Genomic DNA, 23,306 nt, shown 5'->3' on the forward strand with positions numbered 1-23,306 from the left:
GTGTGTGTTGTTTTTTACAAGTGGTGTGTGGCTTGGTGGATTTTGTCTCCATGACCGAACGAGCCTGCTCTGTGCATCTATGTTCACTAACTGTAATTAAGACCTCATAAAGTTAGCTGATGCCACTTAAATGGCTTTTGTCCTAGGAAGACACCAATCCACAAGCGTAGACTCTGAAGCTCCCAAGCCTTATGTAACGAAGAGAACCACAGAAATGGGAGTTTTGCTTATAACTTCTACATTGCATGAGTTCTACATCCTGCCCCCTCGCACCTCTCTCCCCTACCCACTTTATCTCTTTTTCCCGGAAAAAAATGAATAGAAATCAGCCTCAAAGAACCTTCAAAATGAAGGGGGGGGTGCGAAATCATTTCAGCATATTAATGAACAACAAGCACCGACAGCCCTCTCCCGGAGAAGTTTATTTTTATGCCAAATCTGCACAAGGAAAGCATTTCCAACCATACTGCGTACTGCATTATTTGGCCCAAAACCTTTTTCTCTACTCCCATATTGCTCTTCCACATGCAACAAAATACACATAAAAGAAAAACAGAGTTTGAGGAAAGATGGGGTGCTAACCTGAAAAGGTGTCATAGGGAAGGCCTCGGGCTGGGCCCCGTGCAGGAAAATTAGCACCTTCAGCTTCTCAACCCTCAGTGAGTTGGACCAGCCCCACCTCTTGAGACTTTCGTGTGTAATTTGCACGCTGCTTAGATAGAGCATGATGCTGAACTGACCACCTAAGGCGTGAATGATAACTTCTGCCTGGAGATTCTTCCCAATGAGTAGAACCTACGAGTTGGAAAGAAACACTTTCAAGCAGTATCTCATTAAAAGCGTGGGGCTCCTTCGTTAAGAGACTAGCCTTTAGGATATTCTGCGATCATTTGTGTTCTTCTCAGGTCATTGGGTTCCCGTGGAAGAAATAGATCCGGTCATTCCTAAGGCCTGCATTTTAAAGTAGGAGTCTACAGGGGCCAATATGAGAAGGAAAACCAATGCCATCTTATGTCCGTAATTCCTCTGAGCCAGTTCCTTGTTCCTCTCCTTGTCCATGATTTCATTTAGCCCTCACTGGAGTCCTGCAATGTGCATAGAACCCGGGTCGTCGGCCCATTTTGTAAATGAAGATTCTTGAGAGATCTCAGGCTATTTCTCAAGGGTGCCTAGTGGCCGAGCTGGGTCTCGGGCTCTAACCCTTTGGCACTTACAGTAAAACATAGTTTTACCAGCAGCTATTGCAAAGCTGTCTATAGTTGCTATTTTATCTGATGAAAGCAGAATTCTCTTCTGACGGTGGGAAGGGAAGAAGTAGGGAGAGAGCTATTCTATCTGCATGTGTAAGGAGTAACCACATACATATTTTTTAAGCTGCTTTTATTTCTTTTTATGTCGATCCCGTGGGATGGAATTTATAAATTCCTTTATGGAAGATGTAAAATGTAAATTGATTATTTTCTTGAGAGTAATCAGCAGCTTTTTCTCTCTGACTTCTCATTTACTAAGTCCTATGTATTTCCCCGAGTAATATCAGATTGAAAATGGAGACTTAAATACTCCCAGTTGCCATAGGAAAAAAGTCTAACTCGGAATTTCTGCTTTTTTGGTTTTTTTAAAAGATGGTCTTACTCTGCCGCCTGGGCTAGAGTGCCGTGGCGTCAGCCTCGCTCACAACAACCTCCAACTCCTGGGCTCAAGAGATCCTCCTGCCTCAGCCTCCCGAGTAGCTGGGACTACACACATGTGCCACCATGCCAGGCTAATTTTTTCTATATATTTTTAGTTGGCCAATTAATTTCTTTCCATTTTTAGTAGAGACGGGGTCTCACTCTTGCTCAGGCTGGTCTCGAACTCCTGACCTTGAGCGAACCTCCCTCCTCGGCCTCCCAGAGTGCTAGGATGACAGACATGATTACAGACATTACGCGCCTGGCCTGACTCAGAATTTCTTAAAGAGTGTTTATTAGACATAAAAGTTCCTGGTCCCCACTCCTAACCTGTGAACCAGAGGAGGAGGGCCAGAGTCCTCCTATGTCACTGGGTACAGCAGACGTTTGTGTGCACAGTGACATTTGCAAGCTGGAAGGCCAAGTGATGTGCATTTTAGCTGGTGTCCTCCGAGCTCTGAGTCTTCTTGTCTGCTCCCCGGTAGGTGGGCTGCAACAGCAGCCAGAGAGGTAGGAGGAAAACCAGGTTTCCAGCAAACCAAGTGAAGAAAGTATTTTAGGCCGGGCATGGTGGCTCATGCCTATAATCTTAGCACTTTTGGGAGGTTGAGGCCAAAATGGGCCAGTTTGGCCTCAACCTCCCAAAGTGAGAGAATAGCTTGAGGCCAGGAGGTCAGGGGTTCCAGACCAGACTGAGCAAGAGTGAGACCCTGTCGAAAGGAAGAAAGGAAGAAAGAAAGAAAGAAAGAAAGAAAGAAAGAAAGAAAGAAAGAAAGAAAGAAAGAAAGGAAGGAAGGAAGGAAGGAGGGAGAGAGGGAAAGGGGGAAAGGGAAAGAAAGAAAGAAAGGAGGGAGGAAGGAAGAGAGAGAAAGAAAAGAAAAGAAAGTAGGGAGAGAGAGGAAGGAAGGAAGGAAGGAAGGAAGGAAGGAAGGAAGGAAGGAAGGAAGGAAGGAAGGAAGGAAGGAAGGAAGGAAGGAAGGAAGGAGAGAGAGAGAAAAAGAAAGAAAGGAGAAAGGAAAGGAAAGGAAAAGAAGGAGAAAGAAAGGAAGAAAGAAAAAGAAAAAAAAATTACCCGGGCATGGTGGCGCATGCCTATAGTCGCAGCTACTAGGGAGGCTGAGACAGGAGGATCGCTTGAGCCCAGAAGTTGGAGGCTGCAGTGAGCTATGATGCTGCCGCTGCTCTCTAGCCTGGATGATAAAGTGAGACCCTGTCTCAAAGAAAAGAAAAGGAAAGGGAAAGGGAAAGGGAAGGAGAGAAAGAAGAGAAGGAAAGAAAGAAGAAGAAAAGCGTCTGAAGAGAAGAGAGTGTCAGATGCTGCTGGCAGGTCAACGGATCACATGAATGAGGACTTTGAGTTGATCACAGGACTCAGCGATGCGAAGGTCACTGGTGACCTTCACGAGTCCCCGCAGGGCGGCAGCCGGGTGGGAGGGGCTGGGAGGCAGAGCAGAAGAGCAGAGGCCCTTGCCACTCAAAGCGCAGCTCTCAGGTGGCGCCATCCTCATCGCTGGGGACCTTGTTGGCCATGCTGACTCCCTGGCTCCAGTCCAGACCTACTGAGTCAGAAGCTGCCCTTGAACCAGATGCTCAGGGGGGTCGCATGGCGCTAGCTTTGGGAAGCCCAGGTAGAGCGCGCCCAAAGCGCTTTCATTGCGGAGAGAAGAGCAACAGGACAGTAGCCGAAGGGAGAGAGGTGGGTCAGCAGAGGTTTTTGTTCTTGCTCTTTGCTCGTTTGTTTCTTTTTATTTTTTAATTTTTTTTATTTTAGCATATTATGGGGGTACAAGTGTTAAAGTTATGTATATTGACCATGCCCCCTTCCCCCCTTGAGTCAGAGCTTCAAGCGCGTCCATCCCCCAAACGTTGCACATCTCACTCGTCGTGTTTGTATACACCCCTCCCCTCCTCCCCCTCCCCCCGCCCGACACCCGATAAATGTTACTCCTATGTGTCCACTGAGGTGTTCATCGGTTAATACCAATTTGCTGGTGAGTCCATGTGGTGCTTGTTTTTCCATTCTTGAGATACTTCACTTAGTAGATTGGGTTCCAGCTCTAGCCAGGAAAACACAAGAGGTGCTAGATCACCGCTGTTTCTTAAAGCTGAGTAGTACTCCATGGTATACATATACCACATTTTATTAATCCACTCATGAATTGATGGGCACTTGGGTTGTTTCCACAGCTTTGTGATTGTGAATGTGCTGCTGTAAACATTCGAGTGCAGGTGTCTTTTTCATAAAGTGACTTTTGATCTTTTGGGTAGATGCCCAGTAGTGGGATTTTTGCTGGCTCAAATGGTAGATCCACTTGTATCGCTTTGAGGTATCTCCATGTTGCTTTCCACAGAGGTTGAACCAGTTTGCAGTCCCACCAGCAGTGTAGGAGTGTTCCTCTCTCTGCACCCACGCCAGCATCTATTGTTTGAGGATGTTTTGATAAAGGCCATTCTAAAGATGAGAAAACAAAGAGCGCGTGGATGCGCAGATGTTTGCCTGGGCGCTAGGCAGCCTGCTTGACAGTTCTGTCCCAGCAGGACAAAGAGCGACAAAAGCCAGGCTCAGAAATGCCTCTTTGACATCATGGCCCCTCTCTGTGGCCAAGTGGGGCTTCGACCTCCCATCCTAGAGGAATCACGCCTGCCTCTCCCCCAGCCCAAGAGAAAGCCACACAGGTGGCTCTTCTAAGGACCACGTCTGGCTGGCGACATTGCCAGTCGGCTTCATGGAAGTTGCCACTCCCTCTGTCCCCAGGTTTGGAGGGTGGCCGAGCCTTCTTCAATGCAGTCAAGGAAGGAGACACGGTGATATTCGCGAGTGACGACGAGCAAGATCGCATCCTGTGGGTCCAAGCCATGTACCGGGCCACTGGGCAGTCACACAAGCCTGTGCCCCCGACCCAGGTCCAAAAGCTCAACGCCAAGGGGGGGAACGTGCCCCAGCTGGATGCTCCCATCTCTCAATTTTGTAAGTAAACATGCCAATTTTTTTTTTTTAATAGCCCTGTAGGGTAAGGTCAATCTTCCAAAGTTGAATTAGAAAATCGAATTGCTTTTCTGTTTAAGATTTATGAAACCATATTTGCTCAAAACACGTAGTGAATTCAGGGGGGAAAGGTGGGACGAGATGTTAGCTGAAAGTAATTTTAAAGTGCAATACTTGACATTCTCCCCCAAGCACTGAACAAAGGAAAGTGTATTTTAGGTGGATTTTCTTATCCCTTTATTTTGGTGAGAGTCTGGAATTCACAGCCAAACATGTATTTACCCTTCAAAGATCGTAGATTATGTACGTCCTTGCTTCATTTCTTTCTATTAAAAGTAATTTAAAAATAGGGTCAATTTGAAGGAAACTTAAATCTGCAAGTTAGAACCATTTAAAAATAAATGATGACATTATCACATGCAGCGAAGAAAAAAAAACAACATAAAAACCAAAACATAGTACCTACGATCCCATTCTGAGCTAAAATATCAGAGACCCAAAAATGAAACCATCTCCTTAAACAGCCCTAGTTCATATTCTAATTGTTTTTTTTTTCTCCTCTTACCTCTGCATCCATTTAATTTCTTGCTACCTAAAATGACTTTTATCTCCCGACACTTCTGATAAACATGGTAAGGTGGAGGCCAGTCTATGCTTGGAAATGTTTATTAAAACAAAGAAAATGGAGACGTAAAGCATCAAAATAAAGCAATTCATTTTAGTTCCAAACATTCACCCTAAAGAGAGACTTTTGCCTTACCCTGAAGACCCAGTGCATTAGTCTCTCCTTTGCAGCCCTTTGCAAAAATATAGATGTGTTGGCCGGGCGCGGTGGCTCACGCCTGTCATCCTAGCACTCTGGGAGGCTGAGGCGGGAGGATTGCTCGAGGTCAGGAGTTCGAAACCAGGCTGAGCAAGAGGGAGACCCTGTCTCTACTATAAATAGAAACAAATTAATTGGCCAACTAATATATATAGAAAAAATTAGCTGGGCATGGTGGCGCGTGCCTGTAGTCCCAGCTACTTGGGAGGCTGAGGCAGGAGGATCACTTGAGCCCAGGAGTTGGAGGTTGCTGTGAGCGAGGCTGATGCCATGGCACTCACTCTAGCCTGGGCAACAAAGCGAGACTCTGTCTCAAAAAATATATATATATAGATAGATAGATAGATAGATAGATAGATAGATAGATGTGCATGAAATGATTTTGCAGCTACAGCAACTAAATGGAGGTGAATTCTCTTTTCAGTGAATTCCACTGCCATGCTCCACTTCTGTCTGACAAAACTATATTCTTAAACCTTGTAACACCCTTGCTGACCAGGAAATACGACATTGTCGGGGGGTGACAAATTCTAACCATCACATGCTCCCAGAAATTCCTATCCAGCGTTAATGGTCTCTTAAAGGGAGACGCACACCCTCGTGGGACATTGTAAATAACAGTCACTGTGGATTTCCACGCGGAAAATTGTGAAAGAATAAGAAAGAAATTGGAGTGGGACTTAAAGGAGAAGGGCCAGCCCTCCTGCCCACGGCCACCACCAATTCCCCGCTCTCTTCTTCTTTTCTCTAACACCTTCTGGCTCATCTTTTGAGAGCAATGAAGAGAGCAACAGTCATTAGTGGAAATTAAGCGGTTACCCAACATTTGTTTAATTTTTCTACAACAACTACTAAGTGGTGGGATCCCTCCCTTCCTCCTGCCCGAACCACTCGTTTGTAATACATTCGGAGACAACACATCCCATAGTATTCACCCAAAGTGGAATTATCTGTGTATCAGAAAGAAAAAAAAATTCTAATTCTAATCACCATCAAAATCAACCTCATAAAACATATGTATCAGGTGATATTTGGAAAATGCTAGTCTTATTTCCAAATAATCTCCATTTCTTCTAAAGTCATTTCGCCTTACATTCAGTGTCTCTGTCCTGCCATTTCCCAGGTTGGTCGTAAAATTAAATGGAAACCAGACATTGGTTTAAGAAGAAAACTAGCGACGGAAGCTGCTGAGGAAGGGATGTCCCTCCATGGAAATGCACACAGGCTCCTGATATAGGTTTTCTGCAGTGGAGAGGGCTTCATTTCATTGTGAAATGAAAATACTAGTCATTGGGCAGCAGCAGAAAGATTCAATTGCATAGTCACAGCTTGGTCACTACCTAGATGAAATAGGGAACTTTTATTAAAGGGAGCGTCCAAAGCAAAATCCTAAGGGTTACAGTTTGGAGGGTAAATAATATAATCCTTAAGAGAGCATGTGAAGTAGGCTGAGAGATGAGTTAGAAAGGTCAGATAATGCATGTTTCTAGGATTTATCAGTACCTGGTGGTTGAGCTACCTTCTTCTCTGCTATATCCTTAATCACTGCCCAGGCATCCGGGGGCTCCAGAAAGCATGAGGCCCTACCACATCTACCAGTTTCTATAAAAATGAGACCACTGTAATCAGCCATGTACAGATTGTATACTACAGCAGGCACCTTTCACAGAGACAAAATTACGAATGGTGCCCATTGAGTTGTGCAGTGCCCAGTCTGCACAACCGTACCCATTGGCCCTGAAATAAATGGCAATCCTTACCCAGAGTTTCAGCCCAGCAGTGTTGATCCCAATAGTCGCATGGTTACTTTATTATCCCTGACACAGAGCCTCAACACTGCTCCAAATTCTACCTATTGCTAGTGTAGGCACTTCTAAAAACCCAGGCCAGAGTACCAGCAAGAGTGGCTTCTGTCCCCATAATTTAGAAACCAACAGAGAAAACCAGTCGGGATTTAATCAGCCCAGCCTTCTGCACCTAAGCATGTGCAGTTAGAGGGATGTAAAACCCATGAGAAAAATCAAAAAAGGAACCAGGAAGTTTACGTTCTATGGTGTCATTGGGTAGTTAGGTATCAGAGGCAGTCAATCAATCAATCAATCAATCAATCAAGTGGTTGGGGTGACAGAGTTCAGTCCTCCCTGGGTATCCATGGAAATTGGTTCCAAGACCTTCTGTAGATACCCAAATCCACAGATGCTCAAATCCCTGATCCAAAATGGACAAGTATTTTTGCATATAAGCTGCACACATCCGCCCATATACTTTAAATCATCTGTAGGTTACTTATAACACAGAATGCAATGTAAGTGCTGTATAAATAGTTGTTGTACTATGTTGTTTAGGGAATAATGACAAAAAATAATAATACTAAAAAAAGTCCATACATGTTCGCTATAGATGTAAATTTTTTTGAATATTTTCAGTCTGCCATTGGTTGAATCCACAGATGGATGCAAAGGGCTGACTGTATATCCTAATTTTTAGTGGTGTCTGCCCCCGCACGGTGGTTAGTTCACAATTACTACCCAGCTGCTTTAATTTGTTAAGTTCAAACCATCGCTGTTAAATAGAACAAGTCTGTTTCACTTGACTGTCTGATCAGTCTGGGTAACTCGACCCAACCCACCGTGTCGATTCATACGTAGAGTGACCAACCCCTCCCGGTTTGCCCAGCCCCTTCCTACTCTTAGTACTGAAAGTCCTACGTCCCAGGAGCCCCCTCAGTCCTGGGCAAACTGGGATGGGTTGGTCATCCAGTACTGCAAAGCAAGACAAAATGAAAAACCATCATAACATAGTTATAAATGGCAAGCTTTGGTCCTTCACTTACATTTGGTTGCCAATCTATACACCGATTTATTTAAATTAAGTCACATCACAAAAATTAATCACAGATTCTCTTTAAAAAAAAAAATCAAGTATTGCATTTTAAAAAGGTTTCCTTGACTTCCAAAAGGTAAGGGTCACTGTTAACCATGTAACTCTGCACACATCTCATTAAATACTGTTTGTGAATATTTGTTCAAAGGATTTGCCATTCTTGCTAGTGAACAGTTTTTTAGAATGACTTTCAATGCCTTAACGTCGTAATGGCTTGATTAGTATTTACTCGGCAGAGGGAAGCTACGTAGAAAAGGGAAGCAACATAGAAATATTTTTGGGGTAGAAAAAAATAAACACTCCAGTCTTGTCATGTGGCTGTCTATTCAAGGGAAACTTAAGAATGGAACATTTTTATAGTTTGGAAAAACTTGGGAGTAATTGTGAGTTTATTTGGGTCTTTCTAAATTCAGTTTAACAGTCTCCTTGGTGCAGTTTTTATTTTTTGCAATTTCAAAATGAAAAGACATGTCTAAGAAAGAGTGGAGTGGAGTTATTTATATGGAATTGCAAAACCTGAAAAAATAGATCCTGCTATTCATTAGTTTGTGTGAGACTCTACAAAGATTTGGGGAGGGTTCCATCAACCTTTGAAACTTTTTTGTTCTTTTGTAGTTTTTTTGTGTGTGTCATTGTTGATTTAATTTTTTTTCCTTTCTTTGTTAAAATTTTTTAAAAATTAAGTCATTACCTAGCTACACAACTTTTTTTAAAAACCAATACTTGCAATTCTCCAATTTTTAAGGCCAGTGTTGTTTATCTTGAAAACGATGTCCAAATCTGTAGTTGAAAGTTGCCACGATTTATTATGCCAAGTGGCCTATCCTTGATACACTTTTTCCCTGTCCATGACGTTGGTAGAACAGTAAAAATTAGTATCTCAATCCTCACTCAAGTGGGGTGGGGGAAGGAGGTATTTTAAATTTTGACATTTGGTCAATGATTATTTACAATATCACTTGCAAAGAGTCATTTTAATGTCTGTTTCTCAACTAATAACTGTTAATCACGTCATAGACGCCCAAAGTTGGAGGTTTTCGAGAATTGTTCTATTTTTGTTAGCACCTGAACAGTCTTCAACAGTTAGGGGGGATTTTGGTTACTGTTGGTTTGGGGGAGGTTGATTTTGTTTTTTATTGTTTTGTTTTGTTTTGTTTTGTTTAAGTTTTCTTGTTCAATCTTTGCTCGAACCCAAGAACTTTAGCTGCTAGGTTAGAACTCCTGTCTGCTTTCCTGAGCCTTGTTGCTAGTCTTTATGTTATTCTGGTTTGTTCCTTCTTACCCTGCTAACTTCTAGCTGGACTGAAGGGTAAGTGCTCCCCTATAGCTAGCACAGCTCAGATAATCAGACTAGATTATCTGACACCTGCAATGTGCTTCTCTCCCTTCTCCTCTTAAATCTTCCTCATGTCTAGACTTTGTAGTAAAACTTTTCATGTTATTTTCCTGACCTTAGGTTTGAAATGTAAGCTTCCATACTGAAACTAGGATGCATGTGATGTGTGCATAATTGCCTCCTCTCCTTGGCTTTCATATTGGCATCAAATGATCCTTGAGTAAAGCCAGCCATTAACATCTCCTAATTTTTTTTTTCATTCCAAGAATATTGATTAACATCTCAACAAAATGGCAAAGAATGCCTTTGTTTCATGGAATTCACAGCTACCTGACTGCTTAATGCCTGAAAACAGATCATTTTGCACTCTGAAAATGTGTTGTTGCTGTTTTTGTTTTTCCTCTCCCATTCCAAAGATCAGAATGGTCAGTGTACCAATGGTGTGGTAACCACAAATACCTTAACACACAGAAAGGCAGAGTAGGAAATCCAAAGATGTTAACTGAGCAAGACTAGAAAAAAATTGCAAAATACAATTGATAAAATCAATGCATTATTTGAACACTGAAGAATGCATTCTACCTGGTTTAAGGGTGTGTTCTAACGTAAGGCCCAGTGGAGGATTAATTTTAAAAGGAGAGCTACAATATATGGGACTACCACACACAACAACAGGAAATTAAAGACATGACTGAGTCCATGTCACTTATTTACAAATGCTTTGTGCCCACAATCTCACGATGCCAAGGAGGGTTTTGACCTCTGGTTTTCAAGGTTCTGCTATTCCCCCTAGAACAATAACAATAGCTTTTTTGACGTCACTTGTATTTGTATTAATTTTCTAAAAATACTCATGTAAGAGAAAAAATAAATCAAGAAGTCTTTCTCATCACTATTTGAGTTATTAATAAAAACAAATACACAATTCCTTTATTCACGTAGGCAAAAAGCTATCCACCAAAAAAATGTTGCAGGAAAACTTGACATTAGAAGGAGCTAGAAAAATCTGGTCAAGAGAGCAGGCAAATATGTATTTGAGTATTCTGAATGCTAATTTAGAAGAAGTAGGTCATATCATTTCTCCTGACCATTTAATAATAGTCCTTTCTTCAAATTCTTTTTGTTTCTTTCTTTAATTTGCTTTTTTTCTCCCTTTCTTTTTTTTTTTTTCCTTTTATTTTGCATAAATGTACCCCTGGCTAGCAGACAGACTTTTTCACCACTCCAAGCAGATACTTAATTTAACTTTACTTTCCTTTGAATGTCTGATGAGGCATTTTAAAAAGCTTACCAGAGAATGTAAACTTAGTGGGAATTTAGGATTTTGCTAATTTTTTTTTAAAGAATGCAAGAAAGGATGGATGAGTAGATGACTGAATGAATTCTGTTCTGAGCGAATTTACATGTATTTGCACAACAATGCATTGCTATCCTAGTAGATTTTAAAATAGTTGTTTGCCTTAATTCCTTTCTATAGTTTTATGTCATAAGATTTTTGCTATATCTTCTTGTATTGTCAACTTGCAGTTGCTATGTAGCAGGATGCAATATCAAAGAATCAATTCAATATCAACTTAATTTGCACAACCCAAAACTGTACCATAAATTATATTCCTTTTCATTGTAAAAGCAAATTACTTTTTAAAAGAATAGACTACCACTACCAACTTCAAAATTTTCCAAACACCACGATATGATCTACATAGACCATATTAAATGAAGGCTCATTTCCTTGTTAACTACTTCAGCTACATTTAACATATTTATTCACTAGTTAGTTGAGTATTTTCATGTCATATAGTAATTTACAGTAAAATCCTTTATTATTCAAGTATAGAAAATTTATTTTTGCTCATGTTGGAGTTTATGAACGTAAAAACATCAAGTTCTCTGTAAATTAATTGAGAATGCAGTAACTTCAGCAAAGATAATTATAAATCATTTATTTGGTTTGAGATCATTGATAAAGTCTCTACTGTGATTTTTACGCAAAGCAGCTGCCTCACAAAGTATTCTAGAAATTAACATTGAAATAAACATCACATGCTTATCCTCTTGTGGGTATTGCCATAGCAGTTTTAAATTCAAGATTTCTGCAAAATGCAATGTGGCCCTTGATAGCTTTCCAAGAAGCTCTCCTTTCTGGGCCATTCAAGTGATCTTGGTTTAGTCAAAAAGACCATGGAGGAATTAAGTTGTTTCTCAATTAAGTGGTCCACTGAGTGCCTCTGGGCAGCAGGCATGGGAGGACCAGTCTTTTGCTTGCTGTGTGGAGCTCAGGCAGGGCACAATATCCCCTGGATACTTGACGATGCCAAGAAAAACTCTTCTAGAAAAATCCACAAACAGCCAGCTGCCATCAATCATTGTCATTTCTTTATTTCATGTCTTCTGATGAGGCTGACTACTGTCATTGTTCGTTATTGTCCAAACTATACATTCTCTTTTGTACTGTCAAGTAGATATGACAAGCACACATTTTCCATATAAGAAAGATACAAAGTCACCTTTTAATTTGCAGTTTGGGTTCACAGATGACTTTAGAGTTACATTAGCTATTCTCTTGCCTCTAGCAATCCATCAGAGATAGCATCAGCTATAACTATGCTCTAAATTTCAATGGTAAGAACAGCTACCTCTAGCTTTATTATAAAAAGAATTCATGAGAGAGAAGAGCCCCTTTCAGACAATTTGTTAACAATACAATCATAATTATTTTCAACAGCAGCCTTGTCTTTTCCACTAGCCCATAAAAATCTCCAAAATATAATATTACAAAATAAATAAAAGAGAGAGATTTGACCTTTTGTCTTCGATCCCTTGACTGTTGGAAAAATAGGAAAGTCTCAATAACATTAACATTTGAAAACTATATTATCCCTCCAAGAAAACTACATTTATTTGGTAGACATTATCGCAAACCTATCTAAAAATATATATGTCGGAAACAAGATTGCATAAGCGTGCTTGCTATTGAGATAAGAGAACATGAAGAATCGTGAATATTTCTCCATTTCTGAGGAAGGGAAAAAGGGAAAGGCTATCAAACATGAAATGAACCCAGACATCACGATCAACTAAGGAACAACAGAAATGGCAGAGCAATTAGGGACCATATCACTTGGATTTTAATGGAGGAGATTAAATGAGGGCATCAAACCCACACAATGGTCTCACTTTCAGAACCAGTGTTTTCCCAACGGTCCTTAAATGCCGAACCAGAATTGTTTCCAAGCAAATTTGGAGTCAGGGTGGAGACTAGTTCCCCGTGGAAAGTACACCTGCCCTCCATAAATCTGTGTGGTCATTAGCCTGCTTCTGTTAATACCATTGATAGTGCTTTGAATTTCTCAGTGTGGTTTAGGTGCCAATATAAGCTTTATTCAGCTAAGTTTAGCGTGAAGTTAGTCAGTCTCCTACGCCCATGCGACAAAGGACTGCAAAAATCCTTATGCAATTAAACCCCAGAAGTGGAACAGCCAGCGTTGTTTGGAAGGTGTGTTGACTTATGCCCTAGCAGCAGAGTCCAAGAAATGGCATTGCCTACTTGCAATATCTCAATGCATTCGGTAGCCTTGCAGACCAAGCAGGACTTTGGAACTGCTTTCTAAGGCTGGGTCTGGCAAAGGCAATGGTTGAAGTTGGTTCTTAAAATGTCATCAATCTTTGATTTCTAGATAAAAGGAAAAGAAAAAAATACCAGTTAATGAAAAAAAGAGCATTAGTGTGCATCTCCCAAAACAAGAGATAAGCCAGACATCACTGGTGTTTTAAGCAGCCACTCTACCCTCCTGATTCTATTTTGCTGAACCTAATGTTCACATTCATTTTCATCCTCTTGGCACATGCCAAACACTGGCAAAAGAAGTGATTCCTAAAGTGTCCTGAATTTAGGAATTGACTCTCTCATGCTTTGCTCTAGGCTGTTTTCCTTCTGCTAATGTCAACATTTAAGTTGTCCCCCCCCTTTAATCAACCAATTGCAATTGTTTGCACAGGGGGGAGAAATGGAGTTGCAAAGAACATTTATTTTTTAATGTTCGGCACCGCAGAAGAACAGACCAGGGCAGTGCAAGAATGACTGTATGGTGCTGCTTGGGAAGCACCCACAAGTTCTTTGAAACAGAATTTGGAACAGCTGGACCACTGCAGTGTTTTATTTTAAAATAGACAACATATGTAATGCATATGGTTCTAGACATGTATGGAGACACAGGCAGACAATCTGAATGGTATCCAAAGACACCTGCACCTAGAATTCTGTTTCCTTCTATAAGATTTCCCCCCCCCCCAAGAGCACATGTTCCCACTTTTGCAAGACACCATCTGAATCCCCATGTGTGTGACTCCTTAATAAAGTCAATGGGAAGCTTCCTGGGATGGAGGTGTCAGAGTGAGTCGGTTTTATGGCCACCTCCTACGGACCCGGCTCTCCTCTGGGAGCTGGCAGAGGAAGTGACAGACCAGAAACTTGCCCTCAAGGATCATATTATCTACCAGGGGATTCCATTGGCTGTCCGTGTCCTGACCACAGAGAAACTGGAACACAACTTAGCAAAACCACGTGGACAGGACATAGGAACTGATCCTGCAGGGGCAGAAAAGAAGCATTAAAGCAGAGAGACTGGGAAGGCCTCCCAGCTAGAAACGATGTGGTTTCAGAAGCAAGGAAGGGATAGAACATTAGCTATAAAGGCAGAGACTTCCTTGGCTCACTAACAACTTGAAACAAACGGGCTTTGCAAGCACTAAGGAGCCTGCCTGTTTACTCCTAGCTAATACCGACTGAGCCCTAACTGTGTGTGCCAGGTAGCCAAGTCCTTCCCAGGCACTTCGCATTAGACCCTCCCAACAGCCCTCTGAGCTAGCCCTGAATGCTGTCTTCAGTTTACCAACGAGGACAAGGAGACTCAGAAACGTTAAGCAGCCTGCCTCACGTCACATACCTACTAATGGCAGAGCTAACCTCAAACCCAGTCTTTGTGACTCCACTAAGCCCACCGGCTAAACTACCTACTTACTCTAACTCCCATCAAACACGCTGTTCCCAGTGAATTCAGGACATCCATATTCCATAAAATTAGGAAAGAAAAATATCTGTTGGTAGAGTGAAATTTATTTATTTTGATGATATAAATTCATTCTTTTAACAGATATGTATTGAGTGCCTACTCATGTGCCAGGTACTATTCTAGATGCTTGGGAATATAGCAGAAACAACAACAAAAAAATACCAAAATTCCTGCTTGGATGGAAGCTTAAAAATCAGCTCTCTTTCACTGACACCTTGAAATAGCATTTTCCGACCTCTCTCTCCTACTCCCCCCCCCCCAGATATAATAAGCTCAATGAGATGCTTAAAGATTTCATGGGAGCCAGCCACTCTTTTAAGCACTCTTGAGTTGTTAGAACCATTAAAATAATTGAGCCTAATTCTGAGCAAATGATAATTTGGGGCACACAAAATCCAGGAGCTGCTCACTTTACTTGCTGGAAATTCTCACTGCTTTAAGCTCCAGCCCACACGTTATAGGTGTGCAAACGATCTTAAGAATCATTCAATTACAGTCCACGACAGCAGAAAGGGACCCGAAAAGCCAGCTCCTCTTACACATAGGGAAACTGAAGCTAGGAGAGAGAGCCCAGCCAGCATCCTACAGCTATTTAAAAAAACGGAGCTCAGACTATAATCCACACCTCTTAAATCCTATCCCAGGCTCCCGCTAACATGTGGATGGGGAGAAAGAGGAAAGAAAGGAAGAAGGGAAAGGAAGTTTTATTTTTACAGGGTTACTTGTTGAAAAAGAAAAACAGGCTGATTTTAAGCCTATTTTCCCCGTCAGCCTGCATTGCAAATGTTAGTGAAAATGAAATTGTTCCTTAGGCTTACTCTGAGCCCAGAATTAGCGCTGTGGAGCTGTATTCACTGAGCTATTGTGATGGATTGGGGGGGTGGTAGGGAGGCGGGGAGTGGGTCTACATTCAGGTCCCCCTTAGAGCAGCCAAGTCGCCTTTTCAGATCCGATTCCTGAGTGGCCCCAAAGCAAAACAGGTCGTCAGCAAAGTCTTCAAGAGGTTCAACAAATAAACAAAGAATAAGAGGCTTGAAACGTGTGCCATATTTTTAAGCGCTTATAAAAAAAAAAAAAGAGCCCCCTTCTCCCTGAGTTAAATGACCGGTTGCACCATCGTAATTGAAGAGCAATGAAATAGCTGAGCCAGACTGGCAAAAGAAGGCCCCGGACGAGTTGTCAGCTTCCAGCTTCTTCGGAGAAATCCGGGAGCAAGGAGCTGGTGCTAGCCAAAATGCCTGGTGTGCCTGTTAAAATCGAGAGGCACGTGGTGGATGAGGGTTTTGAGACAGGATGAGCCATTTGTGTCTACCCCACGCTTGGTTTTCTTCCTGAATTAAATTGACCTGGGACTGACAGGAGGGAGGTAGAGAGGGCAGAATCTGTCACTGGAGATGGAAAGGTGCCATTTGCATCGCCCGAGTGTCATTATGCCAGGGGGGACTGAAGTTGGAGCAGGTTTGAGGCACTCGCCTTGGTCCAGAGGAGTCACACACACCAGAAGCAAGTAGCTAGCTTTGCTCTCAGAACCAACTTCTAGCAACCGTGCACCGAAAGGGAAAGAAATGTGGGCTGCAGATCAAACCACCAAAACCGAAAGAATCTTCCCAGGGCGAAGCACCTAACCCTCCAGTTGAAAGTACTTTCTGGAAAACAAATTTAAAGCAGTTGATAACAGCAAAGAAGATATTCTCTCAGATGCGCTCATGTAATTCCTACGCATGTGCTATCCTTTCCAAAAATCTTAGTGTTTTATTTTCCTAATGGAGCGGATTTCGCTGTTAAAATACACATTCTTCCACTTGCCTTCTGGTATGTTGGGCATAAACAACACATCTTGTTCAAACGCTGACCACTTGCGGCTTCTAGGAGAAAAATGACAGAAGCATTTGTGTGTGTGTCTTTTTTTTTTAATCTAAGAATGAGAAGGTATCAATCTGACATGCCACGTATTTAGGTTTGAATGCTACACACAATCAATAATAATAGGAGGAGACATCGTCCTCTTAACCCACAGAGTTACCATAACCCAAGCTTCCAGCCATACCCCAAGCAGGAGAGAGGGGGAAAAAATCCTTCTGGGCCCGAGGCTGCGTATGAAAATATTGTCCAAACTACTCCCGAGTCAGAAATCGATTTTCCCTGCGCCCTGACAGCATCTCTGGTTCCTGGCAGGTCCCTGTATTCCAGTAGAATACTGCGTGCAAGAGGATGAATACAATCTTGCTCGATTCGATAGAAGATTAGTTTTCTTCATAGTCTGCATATCAAGAGAGCCAGTAAAGAAGAGGTGGAATGAGCCGATTCCTTTATTGTAAAAGCATTTTCATTCCTACCTCTTTAGGATCTGCTTCGTCACACTCGAGTTGAAATCTCTGAGTTATTTTGCCAGTTGAGTACAGAGTATTTTAGTTACACATGTTGAGACTAATTAGTTAGCCCTTAGGAGGTTTTGCCTCCAGTCTTCACCCTGGAAGGAAAAGTGTGAATACGTTGAAACTATTTAATTCACAATAAATGGCATATCATAGCCCTTGCTGAGTACATTTCTGTTTGTCTCTTCCATAAGCTTTGCCCCGGAGTAAGCACCCTGTAAGGCAAATCCTTGACTATCACAAGCTAAATTCCCATTGAGCTCAATCTGCAGGTTTCAATGAAAATCTTTTTTTTATTATTATTTTTAATTTTGGAGGGTGGGGACTCAAATCTTCTGCGAAACTAAATTGGCAATGGGGATTTGGAAGAAGAGGATCCAAATATTGTCACTTTGCTGAAAATCAGCATAACCCTTTTTCCAGATAATCCCAATCATTACAGAGAAATTGCTCTAGACATAACCACTGGAATGGCAGAATCTATTAAAAAAAAAACCTCCCAAGCTAAACAGGCTATTATTATAAGCAAAGATCCGATCTGCTTTCAGTGTTTGGTGAAATGCAGGCGAAGTTCCGGTCTTGTGCTTAGTTTTTAAAGAACAACATGAATGCACTGGAAATGTGATCATTTGATAAACATGTTGATGCCAATATATTTTTGCCTAAATGCAATAAACTCACCAGTAAGTGATGCAAGTTGACAATGGGAGGTAAAATATCTCGGGGACTTGGTGGGCGGCAACGGGGAAACAGCTAACGTTCATGATGCCTAGTGAATTCTTGTGTATTTGAAATGTCAAAGAAAATGTGATGTGTTTCTCTAAATTGTGTCTCTCTCTACATGTATAAATGAACAGACGCAGATAGAGCTCAAAAGCATGGCATGGATGAATTTATCTCTTCCAACCCCTGTAACTTTGACCACGCTTCCCTCTTTGAGATGGTACAACGCCTTACTTTGGATCACAGACTTAATGATTCCTATTCTTGCCTGGCAAGTATATTCTTTGGTCTACAGCAATTTAAACATAACGTTTTTTTTTGTTTGTTTGTTTGTTTTGTTTTTCTAATTTCACTATTTCTCTACCTTTATGTCAAAAGCTCTTTTCTCCCATCACCGAATCCCTTTAGCAATTAGAAATGTGTTCTTGATTTCCTGGGCTGAGATAGTTTGATTTACCAAAGAAGCAAGGCTGAGCGGGAGGAAGTTATCGGTAGAGACAGATCCAATTCCCCAGCCTCCCTCTCTTAGCTTCCCCCCTTTTCAGCTGCTACATGAGACATATTCCCAAGAGGGTAATCGAGTTTGGCACCTGCTTGTAGAGAACTTGTAAAAATTGCCTTGGTAGCTTAGAGTTTAAGATGCCCCTCCCTTCCCTTCCCAGGCCTGGTGATCCTATCTCATAAATGAATGTATTCTTTTTGTATCGTTTTTAAAGATTGAAATGAGTCGTACATAAACTCCCCTTTCCATAAGCTAAGTTGATTTGGGTTTGTTTGTTTGTTTGTGTGGCTTTTTTTTTTCTTTTTCACAATATTGAGAGTATTTTTTATTTTATTTTTTTTTTACCCTTTGAGGGAATTTTTTATAGTGCTTTAGATATCTGGAAATCCAGCAGGAGTATCAACATTTCCTGAAATCCTATTTTAAACCTAGATATAAATTATTTAAATTCAAGGGACTGCTATTATGTCTTTATTGGATTTCTGAAGATACATTTTTGGCTTTCAACTACCAACTTCAGAAGCCTAAAAAAGACTCAATTTATTTCCTTCTGCAAACCATAAATTGTTACTTGATTTCTTAAAGGTAAATGTTATTATATTAATCCCACTTTAAGGATGAGAATGATGAGGGGAAATGATAAAATGACTGTACACAGATGAAAATGCTCATCCCTGACTCCAAACACTAAAGTTAATTTATCTATATAGTGTTTATATTATGTAATTAAATAAGGTTAGCATGTTATTGATATTAATAGAAATCACGAAAGCCTTTTTCTTTTCTAAATGACATGGCTATATCCTAACTCTATTCTGACTAATTTTTATTTCAAATTTCTTTTTTTTTTTTTTAGTGCCAGAAGCCAATATATAAAAAAAAAAAATAGTAGATAAAATAGTCTTAAAAACGGAAACAGGATTATGTGCAATAATTTATTAATCTGTGTCTCATGAAAGATTCATTGATTATCTCAGGTTTAGAATCCCTTCATCAGAATCTGAACTTTGCCAAATTGGAAAGAACACATCACTTTGACTTTAAAAAAAAAAAAAAAAAAAAAGCTTACCTTGCATTGCAAGGCAATTTTTCTCAAATGTGTTTCCTACAATTATGTGATTATTCACATAATTATAAATCGCATTTATGAAACTCGTAAGAAAAACGCCTCTGAACTTCAATCGTTCCCTTTTGTGTGTAATTCCTCTTCTCTTCAGGGATTTTCTTTGAAGTGTGCTATTTCCAAGACTTTCCACATTATCCTGTTTTAACACAATTTTCTTTGTTTTGAAATTTACCATGAAGGAGAGTTAGTAAATGTCTTCTAAAATTTAAACCAGAAACGAAATATTGAAGCTTGCTTCCCACTAGTCCCTTCTAGGCTTAAAATTTTAGCCTAAAATCCCAAATGAATTACAAATAGAGTAAAATAGCTTCCTTCCCCATTTGTATACCTGTCTCTATTAATCGTCATCCCCAAATTTCAGAAAATAACAGAAATTAAAAAGACCTTATCTCCTGCCTCTATATATTCCATTTTCTCATTATTACAATCTTTTTTTTTTCAGTTGGTTTTGGAGACCGACCAGCAGGGATACATAAATTTTTCTGTGTCTTCGACTGAGTTCCTAATTGATATTTCTTCAACTCTTTTCAAAGCAGCTATTTTGGCATCTACAAAAGACTTGGTGTCATCTGAGTCGTAGAAAATATATTTTAATCTTTCACAGCAGTGTTGTTTCTAAGATTTAGCATTTGGGGTAGCAGATGGAGTGGCAAAGAAGTTGCCTATAGGGGCAGCCCACTGCCTCGACTACTCTCCCGCCCTCCGCAGTAACTTATAATTTGAAATAGGAAAGATGCCGTCTCCCGTTGGATGCATCTCTGAGCTGCAAGTTGTCAATTGAAGATTCCCCAGATCTCTAATATGAGATTTAGAGGGTTGCAAAGGACCCCCTTGCCGTACTTCCATGGTCTCTACCTGTCCCCAATCACTTAAATCTTTTTGCCTTTTCTCTCCCAAGATGGAACGATATTCAAAAGATGACTCAGAGAAGACCCTCCAAGTAAAATTAAGTTTAGATTTAAAACCACCCTATACTTCCAGCTTACAAAAAGTACCGTGTCCATTGGTGTATGTCTTGCTTCAAGCAGGAACTGAAACCCCAAAGCATGCTTGATTTCAGGTTCTGTCCATGGGTGACCTTAAGTGACAAGTGACTTGGCCTTTCTGAGCACCTGTTTTCTTAAGGGTATAATGGGGCTAGCAATTTCTAGCCCATCATGCCACAGAACCTGCTGTGAATTAGAGACCCCATTCAGGCTCCCCTTTATAGAAGAGTTTGGGCTGGTCCCATAGCAAGAAAATAAATCATTACCAGAAGAAAAATAAAACAAAACTCTAAATCAGCGCAAAAGAAGTTCCTCCCATTTTACTTGAATAATTATATCTGATTCACACCTTGAAAACTTAGTCATGCTGTTCTCTTTGGAGAGTTATATTATTACCTTCATTTAAAAAAAAAATTTTTTTAAATGCCTTCCAAAGTAAAAGGATTTATGAAGTCCTGGCATCTATGTAGACCAACCCTCAAATTTCTTCATGCTGCAGAGTAAACAGAAGACTTAGAATAAAACAGAGCTGGATTTGAGTCCTGCCTCTGTTTTGTATTGTCCGTGGGAGTCACTGAACAACCAGGATTTCCATTTCCTTGTCTAGAAAACAAAGATAAACCTTCTCTGTCTACCTTACAGGCTCAACTAGAAGTTCCTTGTCAAGCGTAAAGCACTGTGCTAATTTATGGCATTAGTGTCATGGTTTCCAAAGATTTTACCCCACCCCAATATCCCTTAAGGGTATGTGGGGCACAATATCCAAGAAGTGGGGAAGACTCAGTCTCTACAATCATGCAGGCTGCCAATCCAGCTCCAGCACCATCTAGAAAATTCCATGTCCTCCCCGAACTCGGTTTTCCCATCCACGTAACGGGGGTAACAGAATCGTAGGTCCATGGCGGGGAAGAGGTGTTTAGCACGGTGGCTGGCACTTCATAAGCCATCGGCAAGTGCTGGCGCTGGCTGTTTGAGTCCCCAGCGCCAGCCACTCCCAGCTCTAGCGGCTCTCCAGAAAACAACCTGTATTTGAGAGAAAGTCTGTCCTCCGTTCTTCACGCAGGGCTGGTTCAGTCCCGGCCAGGTGTTCGTGCTGGACGAGTACTGCGCCCGGAACGGAGTCCGAGGGTGTCACCGGCATCTCTGCTACCTCAGAGACTTGCTGGAACGGGCAGAAAATGGCGCCATGATCGACCCCACCCTCCTCCACTACAGCTTCGCCTTCTGTGCGTCCCACGTGCACGGGAACAGGTGAGCCCGCGTCTGTGCGCCTAGAATGTCCCTAAAACAACGACACAAAGATAGCATTCGCGAGGGTGTATGGCTGTTGCTGCCTTGAGAATCCTCCCTGACTCCCTGTCCATCCCCAATCCTCAGTAGGACACACACACAGAACACAGAGGTCCAACTCAGCTGCTTCTCCTTTCGGGAGACTTGAAATAGCACACGGGACTTGTGAGGCAACCTCTGAAGTTAGGCCAACCTAGGTTACAAATCACACCTCCTCCACTTACAAGCAGTGATGCTGGTTGGTGATTAAATTATCCTCCGGGCCACAGTTCTCTCATCTGTAAAATGGGGTTGACTGTCGTCTCATGGGATTGTTGAGAAGATGTAGTAGAACAGAAAGGGGCTCAGCACGATGCCCGAAACATAGCAGGAACTCAATAGACACCTGCCTTTGTTTGTTACCACTTATTCCATGTTCTTTAGTGACTACCTTCTTAATGTCAGGCACTGTGGTACCCATTTAGTACAGATGGTCATTAAAAACCAGACACCAGACCAGGGCAAAAGTCCATTCCCATTAGTGCTCCAGGGAAAAGGAATAAAATTCCCTGATGGAGAATTTGATACAGAAACATGAGTCAGATGGAGCGGCCGGATGGCAGGGAGGACCTCCCTGAGGAAGTGATGTTGGGGCTGGGAACTGAAGCCTGTGTAGGAGTTGAGTGGTTCCAGGCAAAAGGAACAGCACGTACAAATGTCCTGTGGAAGGAGGAAGCCAAGTACATTTCGAGAGCTGAGGAAAGCTGGGTGAAGCTGGAAGGCAGAGATGATGATAACACTTAACAATTTAACCACAGAACCTGGAAGAACTTTGGCGATCACAGTCTAATCAACCCCCTCGTTTTGTGGGGTTTCATAAACAAGACTAGAATATCAAGTCTCCTGACTTTCTACTAAGGACTCTCTTTCTTTAGACCTTGCCCAGCTTCTGGGGGAAAAGATCCATGTTCTGAATAATGCAAAGCAGCAAATAATTTAAGAACATTGCCATTTGGCTCTGGAAACATGGAATAAATTTCCACACTGCCACAGCCAGCTTACTATCCCAATGTATGTTAGCCGCGCATTAGTATAAAGACAAGCCTGTATTGCCCCAAATCTCCCCAACCAACAACAAGAGGGGGGGGCACGCCCAGGGAAAAGTAGGTGGCTTCAGAAACCCAGCCTCAGATGAAAAAGTCGTTGCTTTGGGGAAATCCACATGTGACAGAATCCAGCATTGACTATATTTATTTTAAAAATCGGAACTGTGTCAGTCATGTTCATCTCAGCAAGCTATAAAACTCAGAAATATCTGTAGGATTTGTTCTGTGCTCTTCCTCTCTCTAGCACTGGTGGATTTTTATGAAATGCAACTGCAATATTTAAAGCTAGATAACAATAGCGTGGTAGGTTTGAATATGTAACAGGCAACGAGGTTATCGTCACCTCCCATTGTTATAAGGTTCGCCAGCCCAGCATGTGACCTTTTATTTGCATAAAAGATACTATGAAAACTCTGTTACCTGGGAGGGATATCTGTGCATAATTCTGC

At 41.5% G+C, this 23,306-nt stretch overlaps 1 protein-coding gene across 5 annotated transcripts in view; it reads left to right on the forward strand.

Moving 5' to 3' along the window:
- The window catches only part of CADPS (calcium dependent secretion activator), a 483,222-nt gene that overhangs the window by 312,925 nt on the left and 146,991 nt on the right, over positions 1–23,306 (forward strand). For all 5 annotated transcript variants that reach the window (XM_075998810.1, XM_075998808.1, XM_020284645.2 and 2 more), the window contains exons 11-13: positions 4,426–4,638; positions 18,003–18,139; positions 21,546–21,733. In XM_075998810.1, coding sequence (XP_075854925.1) covers positions 4,426–4,638; positions 18,003–18,139; positions 21,546–21,733 — 538 coding nt within the window. The remainder of the gene's footprint in view (positions 1–4,425; positions 4,639–18,002; positions 18,140–21,545; positions 21,734–23,306) is intronic.

The sequence above is a fragment of the Microcebus murinus genome, chromosome 30 (assembly GCF_040939455.1).
Source record: "Microcebus murinus isolate Inina chromosome 30, M.murinus_Inina_mat1.0, whole genome shotgun sequence".
In the NCBI taxonomy this organism is placed as follows: domain Eukaryota; kingdom Metazoa; phylum Chordata; class Mammalia; order Primates; family Cheirogaleidae; genus Microcebus; species Microcebus murinus.